The sequence below is a fragment of the Nerophis lumbriciformis genome, linkage group LG25 (genome assembly GCF_033978685.3).
Source record: "Nerophis lumbriciformis linkage group LG25, RoL_Nlum_v2.1, whole genome shotgun sequence".
In the NCBI taxonomy this organism is placed as follows: domain Eukaryota; kingdom Metazoa; phylum Chordata; class Actinopteri; order Syngnathiformes; family Syngnathidae; genus Nerophis; species Nerophis lumbriciformis.
In genome coordinates, this window is record NC_084572.2 from 10752823 (window position 1) to 10767002 (window position 14180).

Genomic DNA, 14180 nt, shown 5'->3' on the forward strand with positions numbered 1-14180 from the left:
TTGATCATCTTAATAAAAACAAAAATAATAATAACAAAAATAATTCAGCTAATAAAACAATACTGGCACTAAAAAGATGAGTTAGACTTCAGTTTGGCTGGTTATACAATATAATAGTGACAATAATTTTCAGAATTGTTAAAAAAAAAATCCCACAAAAATGTTAGAAACTTGCTGTATTTTGTTCACCCCTTTGCAACTCCGGGTAGTTATATACTGTATTGTATACTTGACATAAGGTTGTTTTTTTTCTTGATTTGTTGTGTTTTTTTAGGATAAGAAAGCTTTTTTAATTAAAATAAGTTGCTTTAAAAACATACATTTTCAAACTAGATTCCTTTATCTGTCATTTTTAGAGCATATACGCACAGTATATAGAAGATAATGAAATGCTGTTCTTAACCAGCGCTGCAGTGCAATAAACATACTTAAAAAATATACAAACTCTTGAAAAATAGAAGAAACATGTTTTAATATAGCACATGTATAAAATACAACAAAGAAAACTCAGTAACTGTTTCAGGACAAATTATATGAAGGAAGCGGATTAAAAATAAATAAATAAATAACTTTACACATGCAGTTGACCAATTTGTTTTTCAGCCTCAGTGTGTAGCCCACATGTGAGATACTTGTGATGGTTGAATGTTTCATGACTAAACAATGCTTGTGTTTGGATCCAAACAGACACATGTTGTACTTAATAATAAGTTCTTCAAGATTTCCTAGAAAAGTCCTATTTGGCATTTTGATCTTACACGAGTTCACAGAAAGAGCAGTACTTACAATTGTGTACAAACTTATTTTGAACTGCCGTTGTTTACTTTTTACCAGCAATTGGGAATTCTCTTTTTTTAGTTAATTTAAAATACATTTTATTCTGTGTAATGCAAATGCATGCAATTCTTAAAACATACCTATTATACAAACTGCATATAGCAATACTTTATTGTGACAACATAGGATCAAATCACAATTTGTGTTTTCTAAACAAACGTTTGTGTTACTCCATTCATACAAATTGCATTTTATTATAAGATTATTGGAGATGATGTCTTCAGTACGCTGATTACCTTCTTCTGAGAAGGAGACACTTGATGTTGCCAGATTTAATTCCGGAACAGAAGTGCAACCTTTCACGTGCTAGGCATTAGGTCACCACAAACAAGCCCTTAGCCCTATGCTTCCCCACCCATTGGCCTATATAAGATCCTGAAGCTCTGAACGTGTGTAGGTAACGAGGCATTTCATTTCTCGAATGCAAAGGGCTTGACCTGATTCATGTCTCAAGCTTGCCAGAGTTCTCCAACTGTGGAAATATTAATTCAATCTCTCTGTACGCATCCACGGACCAAGACTTGAGTACCATGACGGGAGGAAGAAGCAGACAGAGGTCTCACTCCTATTACAGCCCAGAGGATTGCAAGAATTACGGTGTGCAGACACAGACTGAGGACATTTTCCAGAGACCTCGTTCCAGGTATCAGCTTTTATAATCCATTTGGGTTTGATAGAATTTTAATGGAATTACAATAATCAGTGCCGTTGGTTGTGTAGTGGTTGACAACTGGCATGAACCTGGACATTATGAGTGAGACGGATTATTGATTCATGAGCTAATCCAAAATCATGCTTTCTAGGTCTTTTTACAGTTATGAAACATCGGAGCCTTGCTCCGACAACGATTTTGAAAGCGTGACCACGACTAGTGCACTGAAGCACAAAGCGGTCACCATACAACATCCTGTAAGCAAAAACGAAAAGTCCAATTCTAAACTCAATAAGCACTCACTCTCGAGAGATCTTAATGGTAAGCACATATTGTTGCCTAATGCTGCGTTTTTTGTTTTGTTTTGTTTTTTTCATTTTCTTTTTGGATATGTTGAATACAAATAAACACTGTATCATTTTGCCCAGGTAGCAAAGGTAGTCTGAAGTCTGTGTCCATGATGACTATCTCAGAGTCTGACAACTGGGAGATCTGCTCCAGCTCTGGGATGAAATATGGCCAGTTTGTGGACTGGGAGAAAATCGATCCGGAAGCTGCGGCTCGGTACCAGCAGATACTTGAGAGCGAGCACCCCCAGTTGAAGGCCATGGGCCGACGAGGATTCTGGGCGATTCTTCATACACTGAGAGCAAAGGCTTACTATCACATCATTCACGGCATCCATTCCAGGTTAGCGCTCAAAGTTTGGAGAATGCATGTGCATACCGCAGGAGATGCATTTGCAGAACTGGAATGCCGTAGGAAACATTAAGAACTGCAATGCTGGTAAACCGCAATTTCTAGATAATACAACCATGGCTACTCAGGAAATTATATCAGAGCAATGTGATACACTGCAGATCAGGGATGTTCAACTAAATTGTTATGGGGGCCACATTTCCAGAAAGCTAACGACCCTTCACTATTAGCCTTATTTTTTTTATATAAGAACCAGCGTCTTCTACAGTAGAAATTGTCTATTTATTATGCCAGAGTTACAGGAGCACTCTGTTGTTTTTTAGGAACCTTCTGCAAAAATGTGAGTCTCTCACAAGTGTTTTGAACTGAACTCCTAGGCCACCAGTTGAACAGCCCAAAGGATGAAAAAGAGAGGACCTATAATGGAACATTGAGGAGCACTAAAGTATAACTAAAGAAGTCGATCAATGACTACTGACTGCATCCGTAGTAAACAAGCTACAGCAACACATTAGATGAATCACATTATGAAAAAAACCTAAGAGTGCCAAAAAGGAGAGGACTAATAAGGGTGCATTGAGGAACGTCTCAGTTATGTAAATCACAAGTTTGGTCTCCAGCATTCTATGTTTGCACACTAAAAAATGTTGGGTTAAATTTTAACCCAACTGCTGGTTCAGAAAAGGACGAACCCCTTATTTGAGATATTTTAACTCAACATTTTGGGTTAATTTTTTTCAATCCAGCTTTTGCGTTGAATTATTATTATGATAACTTAATGTTGGGTTATTCCCAACCAAATTGGGTTGAATTATTTAACCAAAAAGTTGAGTTATGCTAACTCAATGGTGGGTGATTGTAAATAAATGATAAATGGGTTATACTTGTATAGCGCTTTTCTACCTTCAAGGTACTCAAAGCGTTTTGACAGTATTTCCACATTCACCCATAGATGGCGGGAGCTGCCATGCAAGGCGCTAAACAGAAGCCATCAGGAGCAAGGGGTGAAGTGTCTTGCCCAAGGACACAACGGATGTGACTAGGATGGTAGAAGGTGGGAATTGAACCCCAGTAACCAGCAACCCTCCGATTGCTGGCACGGCCACTCTACCAACTTCGCCACGCCGTCCCCTTAAATAATGTTAATGAGATTAATCCATAATAAAATTCCCTTCAAGAAAAAAGTGACTTTTTTATCCAAAAAAAAAAGCCTTTTACCCAAAAATGCGTTACTCGTTAAAAAACCAACCCAAAAATGGTTCATAATTATGAAAACCCAGAGGTTGAGTTAAAATAATACCCTTATAACCCAAAAAATTGATTGCTCTTCATAAAAATAACTCCAAAATTGAACCCAACACTGGCAACTCATAAATTGGGTTATCAAAATAACCCAGCATTTTTTAGTGTGTGCTCGCAAGGTTAAAATGTCAATGTAAGGATCTGCCAATATGTTTACCGTGGTCCAAGTTACTCTACACAACAGGGGCACCAAAGTGTTTTTAGGAATTTGCAGCAAAAATTGTGTCCCAAGTTTTGAAGTCTTTTCAAGTTGTCATTCCCATGCCCGATTATTACCCGGCAGCCGGTTGAATAGCCCTGCTGTAGATGAAGGCTTTTGTATTTATTTCATGGTTGATCATCGTAGTGAGGAAAAACAATGGAACATTTCTGGAAATGACAAAAAAGCTACCGGAGTGACAGAAAATCCCCAGGTTACAAGCAAAGGGTTGATGTTTTGTACAAACGGAATGGTGGGACAAAGTCGCCGGTCACCCAAAGATAACTTGGTAAAACCTAACAGAAAGGCAGGGGGTGATTGGCAGACAAGGCCAAAATAAACCAAAAAAGCAAATAGCGAGCATGCACGGTCCAAGATGTCTATACACAGAAATCCCCTGTCCTAAATTGGAACCATTGAACTTTGAATTCATACTTACTTTACTCTGTCTTGCACTGTAGGTGTGTCACGCCTGAAAGAGATGTCTACTATGAACTGTGCAAAAAGCTCTTTGGAGAACAAAAACTCAGCAACCACCCAGTTCCAGAGTACATGGAGGCTGGAGAAATACCAAGGTATTCTGGACATCTTATGAGTTGTTTGGCTTATGGGAATAAAGCAGAATACATCACTTCATAGATGTGAAGAATATTTATGGGTAAAAGCTATGTCTGTCAAACTTTTGAAACATTTAGTCATATTTTGTAGTTAACTTGTAATTAATCACGATTAATCGCAGACGGACAGTTTCATCTTTTAAACGTTTTCCTGAAACACATAACGTTTAAGTTTTAAATACTATCAACATGAGACGAGACAATTTGTTTGCTTTAGGCCAGGGGTGTCAAACGTACGGCCGTACAGGTTTTATCCAGCCCGCAGGATGAGTTTGCAAAGTATAAAAAAGAGCTGAAATTTTTGAATTAAAGAAACTGCTGTTCTAAATGTGTCCACTAGATGTCACAATAGCAAAATGTGTATCTTTGCAGATTATGCTATATATGTAAAAAAAAAAAACAATAAAAACCACATGATGTTAGTACATCAGTTGAGGAAAATGAGCAAACTGCATAAGTAACATCCTGTAATTTGATTTTGATATTATTTTTTTATCTTGATAGAATGAAAATGAACACCAATGAGTTGACTGATGAACATTATCACATAATTTATTGAGAAAGTATAAATTGCGACAAATAAAGATAAAATATTATCAACCGCAACATGTAAGTGTAAAAAAAAAACCCAACAACATTATGATTTGTAAATTTTCAGAATGTGCTTGTGACGTAAATCGTTGGCCAACCAAAAAGTAACCACAGTACGCTATAGCCAACATTAACCAGGAGATGGCAACAGACAAACATAGATCACTCTACTACATTCCTCCCCTTTTAGAAATGTAGAAGTAAGTTACTCAAAAGAAATAAACAACCCAACCAAAAAAATGCAGCAGCTCAATAAGAAGCCAAAAAGTGCAAAAACAATAATGTTCGTGTTAGAGGAGTTGTGAATGAATGAAATATGAATCCGTGCTGCAGTCTGCAGGTGTACATAATGTTGTGGCCCTGCAGTCGTTCACAACTCCTCCAACACGAACATTATTGTTTTTGCACTTTTTGGCTTCTTATTAAATAACTTTTTTAAATAGATTCAATCTTGCACGTGGAAAGTTTAAGTGTGTGCTTTAGTTGATATAACACTCCCGTGCATTCTACGGCGGGAGTGCATTCTCTACCACCAGGAGGCGGGATTACTGCGAGCCTCACCCAGTGCGTCTTCGCAGCAGTTTTTTGATCGCTCAGCACAAGAAATACGTTACACACATACAGTTGTTGACAAAATACACTGTACATTATATACCTCAGCTAACTAAACTATGGAAATGTATAATATAGTTCATATAGCAATACGGTCTCACTGCACAGCAGGCCAGCAGTTAGCCGAGTCCGCAATCCATGTTGAGGCACAACTGAGTGACGTGCCTCAACTGGCTGCTGATCATCGCACGGTCTCTTCTCAGTATTTGAATGGCAAATGTGAAAATTCAGCGACTTTGAATAAAAAATAATCTAAAACTGGTGAAAATAACTCGATAGTATAATCACTGGATACATTTAACAATTTAATTACAAAATATATTTTATATGTATATGTACATACTGTACATATACATTCACTGTACAAACACATATACACATTCTGTACATATACATTCATTGTACAAACACATATACACATTCTGTACATATACAAGTACATATGCATACTTACACTCATGCACATAATCACGTTTCATCAAACATATATTAACGTTGTTGCCCTAGGGTAAACTGGGTGTAACACATGGCACACTGACAAAGCTTAACCTATTGTGACTATAACAATCTACAAGGTTAATGTAGGTTGCTTCTCTTTCTCCCCCTCCATTTTTCTGCATTCTTTCGTATCTCAAGTTATCATTACGTATATGTATTGTTGCATTTAAACAACTGTATTGTTGATAATAAAGGTAAATTATTGGTATTGTTCATTATCAATAGCGCTATTTCTATTGGTATTTGTATTGATCCATTTGTAGTGTAATAATGCTCATTGTCATTTCTGTATTATTTTTTATTTTTCGCTAACTGCTTATTTGCTATTACTTTTACCATCATATTTGTACATGTCATATTTGCTGATGTTGCTCTATTGTTGTTGTTGTTGTTGTTGTTTGCTGTTGTTGTTTTTGTCTCTCTGTCTAATCCCCCTCTTGTCCCCACAATTTCCCCCTCTGTCTTCTTTTTTTTTCTCTTTCTATCCCCTCCTGCTCCGGCCCGGCTGCACTAAATGATAATATAAATACATTTAATAAAGTCAAATACAAATAAGGCAACAAGAGAAGTATCCTACACTTCTCTTTTGTAAAGTAAATCTGAACAGCCGACATGGGCATTTACATCAACTATATGATTTGCCTGAGAAGCTGGGACACACACACAAAAAAAAAAAAAAAAAAAAAAAATATATATATATATATATATATATATATATATATATATATATATTTTTTTTTTTTTTTACATTTTTTTTCTTTCCATGATGGCAGGTGAGGCCCCGCCTCACCTGCCTCCAGTGACTGCACGTCACTGCTGTATATACATCATTGTAGCTCAATCTGCTTACCATCCCACTACTAAAACGTGTAGCTCATCTGCTGCATTTTCAGTTTAAAAAAATGATTCTGCATTATCATTTGTCCCAAAGTAGTCATTATTATCACAATTAGTAGTAGTCTTTATTGTTGCAAGAAATAGCGTCTATGTGCTCTCTGAAATCAATGCACCCAGGAAGAAGTTACGGTAATGCTTAACATGACCAAAATACAGCAAATATTACATGGTATTATGAATGTGCCTGTTACTACATAATATATACTAACAAAACGTTGTTGGAGGTTTTGGAATGTTTTACAGCAGAGGTTTATAACAGAGGTACATGCGACCCCCAGGGGTTCTGCAGAGGTACTGCAGGGGAGCCATGACATTTGTGGTAGATTTAAAAGAAATATATATTTTATATTTCCCCCCCACAACTTTTCCACAAATGTAAATGTTTTTAAATACACATTGACATTGAGCCAAAACACTGTCGTATAGTTGAATGTGATTGAATCATCATGATAAAATAATAATTACGGATGTCCGAGAATGGCTTTTTGCCAATATCCGATATTCCGGTATTGTCCAACTCTTTAAATAACGATACCAATATCAACCGATACCGATATCAACCGATATATACAGTCGTGGAATTAACACATTATTATGTCTAATTTGGACAACCAGGTATGGTGAAGATAAGGTACTTTTAAAAAATAAAATAAAAATAAGATAAGATAAATAAATTAAAAACAATTTCTTGAATAAAAAAGAAAGTATAACAATATAAAAACAGTTACATTGAAACTAGTAATTAATGAAAATGAGTAAAATTAACTGTTAAAGGTTAGTACTATTAGTGGACCAGCAGCACGCACAATCATGTGTGCTTACAGACTGTATCCCTTGCAGACTGTATTGATATATATTGATACATAATGTAGGAACCAGAATATTAATAACAGAAAGAAACAACCCTTTTGTGTGAATGAGTGTGAATGAGTGTAAATGGGGGAGGGAGGTTTTTTGGGTTGGTGCACTAATTGTAAGTGTATCTTGTGTTTTTTATGTTGATTTAATAAAATAAAAAAATAAAAAATAAATAAACCCGATACCGATAATAATAAAACCGATACCGATAATTTCCGATATTACATTTTAACGCATCTCTAATAATAATTATACAAGATAGCTAGCAATTAGTGCTCTAGTTGTCACCTAGCGAATAGCCTGCTAATTGCCAACTAAAGATTAGCGCCATAGTTGTCAGCTAGCGATTGGCGTGGCAGTTGTAAGATAGCAATCGGCTTGTTTGTTGCCAACTAGAAATTAGCTCGCTGGTTGTCAGCTAGTGATTAGTGTGCTAGTTCTCAGCTAGCAACCAGCCCCCTTTTTGTCAGCTACCGATTAGCACTATAGTTGCCAGCTAGCAATTAGCGTGTTCGTTGTCAGCTAGTGATAAGCGATCTAGTTGCCAGCAAACAAATAGCGCTCTGGTTGTACACTAGCGATTAACATCCCATTTGTGAGCTAGCAATTGAAACGCTGGTTGCCAGCTAGCGATTAGCGCGCTAGTTCCCAGCCAGAGATTAGCGAGCAAGTTTTAAGATAGAGATTGGCTCGTTAGGTGCCAGCTACAAATTAGTCAGCTACTGATAAGCACTCTAATTGCCAGCTAGCGATCGGCGCGCTAGTTGCCAGCAAACAATTAGCGGTCTGGTTGTCCACTACCGATTAACACCCCACTTGTGAGCTAGCAATTAAAACGTTAGATGCCAGCTAGCGATTAGAGCACTAGTTCCCAGCCAGAGATCAGCGCGTTAGTGGAAAGCTAGAGATTGGCTCGTTAGTGAGCTAATTAGCTCGCTATTTGTCAGCTACTCATAAACACTCTAATTGCCAGCTAGCGATCAGCGCGTTAGCTTTTGGCTAGCAAGTAGCGCTATAGTTGCCAGCTAACAATGAGTGCTCTGGTTGTCCACTTGCGATTAACACCCTCCTTCTCAGCTAGCGATTAACGCGCTAGTTGCCTGCTACCGATTAGTGTGCTAGTTCCCAGCCAGTGATTTGCACACTAGTTGTCAGCCAGCGATGAACACACCAGCTGCTAGCTAGTGACTAGAGCGTTGGTTGTCAATTAGTCATTAGTGCACTAGTTGCCAGCTAGTTATTAGCGGCATTATATAATTATTTTTTGAATATCATCAGTATTGCACAATAACAATGTACCTTTAGGACCAGTTTAATGTAAAATTCAATCATACTTTCATACAAGATATATAAGTAAGGGGTACCCCACTCCTTCGCTCCATTAGCGTGGGGATCTCTGGCCTGGAAAACGTTGAGACCCCTGTTTTAGAGGGCTTTATAGACTAAATAGATCAATCCCCTAATATCTAATAACTGTGTTGTCACCTGCCTCTTGGTAGCAGTGTTTTTACTATTTACAACACACAAAAAAGAGAGAGACGGGTGTTGTTGTCTCACCTTGTGATTGTTGATGATGGGCAAAATTCCTCCAAAATCATGCTTACTAATTGGAAAATTGAAGTGCGATTGGTTTATTTCTTTTTTTCAGGTACTGTCTCAACAAAGCGGGTCTGAATTCTGTGAAAAAGATTCTTCTCTGCCTGGGGAGATATTTCCCAGACATGAACTTCTGCCCCATCCTTCCTGCTTTGGTCTCACTCATCTTACACTTCAGCCAGGATGAGGCCGAATGCTTCTACAGCGTATCCAGACTGATCTGCTACAACGACCCGAACAAGCGTTACATTGATCAGACCTTCCTCACATACCGAGCCTCGTGCATGACCTTCGGAGACCTTGCAAACAGATGTTGCCGGGGCATCCGGAAGCTGATTGCCAGCTCTCACCAGAACCTTTTCGAGTTCTATTCTGACTGGATCATGTGGATCTTTGCTGATCTTCCATTTACATATGCTATCAGAGTACTGGATGTCTACTTGTTGGAGGGCTACAAGGTTCTTTACAGGTTTGGCGTTGTTTTGTTTACATTCAAACCACCCCAAACCTGAGAATAACAAGGTAACTTTGCATTTATACTTTGCAGGGTGGCATTGACTTTGCTCAGCCTCTACAAAGTCTCTGTGTCATCTCGAGTTGCAGACGTAGAGGATTTCCGCACGGATATGAAACGGTTCGTGCAGAATGTAAATCGCCACTGCACGGCTGAGAATCTTCTGGAACGAGCTTTCATGGTTCCAATTGCGACAAGGAGGGAGCTCAATCTCCTGTTCAAAGCCAATAAGGTCTCCCTCATGCAAAAAGGGGTCAGCATTCACCAGAAAAGGTAAGGGAAACCGAAAAGTCAATTCATATTTTTAGACAATTTTTCAGCTCACAACAATGTTATTTTACTATGATTCTGTAGGCAGTCAGTGGATACAGTGGACTTCAACAACCTGAGCTCTGGTGTGGTGACAGGGACTGAGATGTCAGTGGTCTGGGCCTGGATACCAGAACGCTTTGCCCTTTTCAGTCCCATTAAGCTCTTTAGCAAAACGGAAAACGGAGGAAGTCTCGCATCGTAAGTCAATTCGAGTGGTGTCCAAACATTTTGACTCTATATATACTGTATGTATATAGAGTCCAAAAAAAAAGTTTTTTTAAATTATATATATATACATATATATCTATACGTATATACATACAGGTCAGATCTAGTCTTACACTAGATTGGTCAGAACTAGATCTAGTCTTAGACTTAGATTGGCCAAGGCTACGCTAGTGTAGACTAAATAGTTCAGACCTAGTCTTAGACTTAGATTGGTAAGAACTAGATCTCGTCTTAAACTTAGATTGGTCGGATCTAATCCAGACTAGATCTGACCAATCTGAGACTAAGACTAGATCTGATCGAATGTAGACTATATCTGACCAATCTGATTCTAAGACTAGATCTGACCAGTCTAATTCTGTGAGCATGAACTGATGAAGCCAACTCAAGTGAGAGGCGAAATGTCTTCTAAAACAAATCGAACAGTCCAGTTGCAATCGATTGAATGCCCTGAAAATGGTTAAGAATAGCCCTAGTCTTAGACTTAGATTGTTCAGATCTAGTCTAATCCAGACTAGATTTGTCAGACCGAGTCTTAGATTTAGATTGGTCAGGTCTACGCTAGTGTAGACTAGATGGTTCAGACCTAGTCTTAGACTTAGATTTGTCAGAACTAGATCTAGTCTTAGACTTAGATTGGTCAGATCTAGTCTATTCGAGACTACATTGGTCAGACCTAGTGTTAGACTTAGATTGGTCAGAACTAGATCTAGTCTTAAACTTAGATTGGTCGGATCGAATCTAGACTCGATCTGACCAATATGAGTCTAAGACTAGATCTTAGATTGGTCGGATCTAATCCAGACTAGATCTGGCCAATCTGAGTCTAAGACTAGATCTGACCAGTTTAATTCTATGAGAATGAACTGAAGAAGTCAACTCAAGTGAGAGGCAAAACGTCTTCTTAGACAAATCGAACTGTCCAGTTGCGATCGATTGACTGCCCTGAAAATGGTTAAGTATAGCTTCATTTCCTATAGATTCTACTCTTACGTGGAGGGACATGAACCTGCAGTGTTGATCATCAAAACTGTGGATGAAGAGGTAACATTTTTTATATAAATATGTCATTTTTGCTTTGTCTGAAGCCTCTGATAATCAATTGTCATGACATTTTCCAATTTTATTTTTTATTTTTAAGGTCTTTGGTGCCTTCATTTCAACGGATATGACAGAAAGGCACAAATATGACTCAAATAAACTCACATTTTTTGGAACCTGTGAATGTTTCGTTTTTACGGTGAGTCATACTCTCATTGCCATTATAATAAAATTGCATTAATCCTCTTGTTATTAGGGCTGTCAAAGTTAACGTGGCAATAATGAATTCACACACATTTTTTTTAAGGCCACAAATTTTTTGGGACATGCAATTAATGTATGCCAGGTGTGGGAAAACATTGGAACAAACGGCAAAAATTGAAAATGAGAAATGCACACTGAATGGCTTCCTTTTTTCTTCTTTTTTGCAGGTATACCTTTGGGATATATACGTTGTTTGTTGAAACATGCTGCTAACGGTTAGCATGCTAACGGTTAGCATGTTAGCTTTTTTCGCTAATTTTGCAGGTATACGCCCCAGAGTTACATAAGTTGGTTTTTGACACATGTTAATAGTTAGCCTGCTAATGTTAGTGTATGCTATCTTTTTAGTTACTTTTACAGGTATACACCTCAAGGTCATATAATTTAGTAGCTGACACATGTTAAACGTTGGCATTCTAATGTTAGTACATTAGCATGCTAACTTTTTTATCTCATAGTGCAGGTTCGCACCTTAGAGTCATATATTTCGTTAGTTGACGTTATCCAGCTAGCATGCTAAAGTTAGCATCCAAACATTCTGATATTACCATGATAGCTTTTTTTTTATTCCTTAGTTGTGCAGGTATACGCTTCAGAGTTATATAATTTGATACTTGACAAGGAGTGGCTACTAAGAGTGTGAATCTTTGGGCACTGATTTAATCCGATTCCAATTCCTGGGGTGAAGATTTGATTCCGAATCAATTTTCGATTCAACAGGATTCTTGATTTAAACCAATTTTTACAATGTACTATTTGTTAGGGGTGTTATATATATATATATATATATATATATATATATATATATATATATATATATATATATATATATATATATATATATATATATATATATATATATATATATATATATATATGTATATACATATATATATATGTATGTACATATTACATATACATATATATACATATACATATACATACACATATATATACATATATATACATATATATAAATATATACTTGTATATATATACATACATACATACATACACATATATACATAAACATACATATACTTTATTAATATATACATATACATACATATATACATACATACATACATACATACATACATATATATATATATATAGATATGTATATACATATGTATGTACATATATGCATACATATATATATATATATATGTATAAACATATGTATGTACTTATATACATATATATATACACACATATACATGTATATACATATACATACATATACATATATACAGTATATATATATATATATATATATATATATATATATATATATATATATATATATATATCAGCATTATGTTTGATTAAAGTTGCATTAAGCAAACAAACTGTCCAGTCCCATGTTTACAATATCAACACCTTGAAAATGATCTGTCTAAGGCAGTGATTCTCAAACTGTGGTACGCATACGCGAGCTTGTGGTGCACTAAAGAATCACTTGATTACAGTTCATTGTTGTATTTTCCAATGTTCAAAACATAGTGTTACTGTTCAAAGGGTGTGCAATATTACAGTGGCCCAAAATATTAAAACCGTGGCCTTGTTTTCAATGAATACTTAGGCCTACCAGGCTACTGTATTTAAATTATGGTCATTATGGTGGTACTTGGAGAGGCAAGTGTTTTCTGAGGTGGTACTTGGTGAAAAACGTTTGAGAACCACTGGTCTGAGCTACACTAAATTAATGATTAAAAAAAAAATTCTAGTAAATTTGCGATTAATTATGAGTTAACTACAGACAATGCGATTAATTATGATTAAATATTTGAATCATTTGACCCCCCTACTTGTTACTTATAAGAAATATGATGGATCTTTCAGCTCCGTCCCAGCATGGAGCGCTACCAGCGAGCCATGGTCAACATCATGACCAGGAAAGTGTCCCCTCAGCAGTCTCAGGACATCCCCCCGACTCTCACATGTCCAGCCGGGACGCCCCAGGACCCCAGCTTCTTGACAGTTCCTTTCACCGCCCCCTCTGAGGAACCGATGACCACTAAAGAGCCGAAGAGATCCAAGGAACAAGAAGCCTCCAAGTTCATAGCAGGCAGTAGCAAGCGCCTCCTTGTCGGTAAGTAAAAAGACATCACAGCGGGGGTTCATTACGGGCGGGGTGTCATGCTGTCTTGTGTAAGGTGGAGACGGAGGCCACGCTATCTGCCTTCAAGAAGACTTGGAGGGAGGATTCACAGAACATTGTGACACATTCAAGAGTACGCCGCTCTGCAAAGGACATTTTAAGATCCAGTCCCTGGAAGTGTGGGGAATCCAGAACTCTATTTCTTTTTCTCATTGTTTTTCATCCCAGCAAAATGTCTGAAAAAAATACATCACTTTTTGACTTTTATGTCTACTTTGACTTTATGTTATACTAGTTTTCATGTAAGAAAATGACATCTATGTGTGTTTTCATTCCTATTCCTGGTGTTAAGATGAATG

The 14180-nt window shown here is 37.0% G+C and overlaps 1 protein-coding gene across 2 annotated transcripts; it reads left to right on the forward strand.

Annotated features, from left to right (window-relative positions):
- The first annotated feature begins 1246 nt into the window (after positions 1-1246).
- Positions 1247-14088, forward strand: LOC133621578 (TBC1 domain family member 24-like). 2 transcript variants are annotated; one of them, XR_009817672.1, is made up of 11 exons: positions 1247-1480; positions 1641-1810; positions 1918-2179; positions 4151-4264; positions 9411-9827; positions 9906-10145; positions 10227-10382; positions 11393-11456; positions 11554-11652; positions 11885-11981; positions 13563-13699. XR_009817672.1 is itself a non-coding variant. In XM_061983695.1 (11 exons), the coding sequence occupies exons 1-11, from the start codon at positions 1368-1370 to the stop codon at positions 14059-14061; spliced, it is 2070 nt and encodes a 689-aa protein (XP_061839679.1). In that variant the 5' UTR covers positions 1247-1367; the 3' UTR covers positions 14062-14088. The 2 variants fall into 2 exon arrangements, 1 of the variants encoding a protein (XP_061839679.1); XM_061983695.1 differs by lacking the exon at positions 11885-11981 and adding an exon at positions 13877-14088 and having other exon boundaries at positions 13563-13812.
- The last annotated feature ends 92 nt before the right edge of the window (positions 14089-14180 follow it).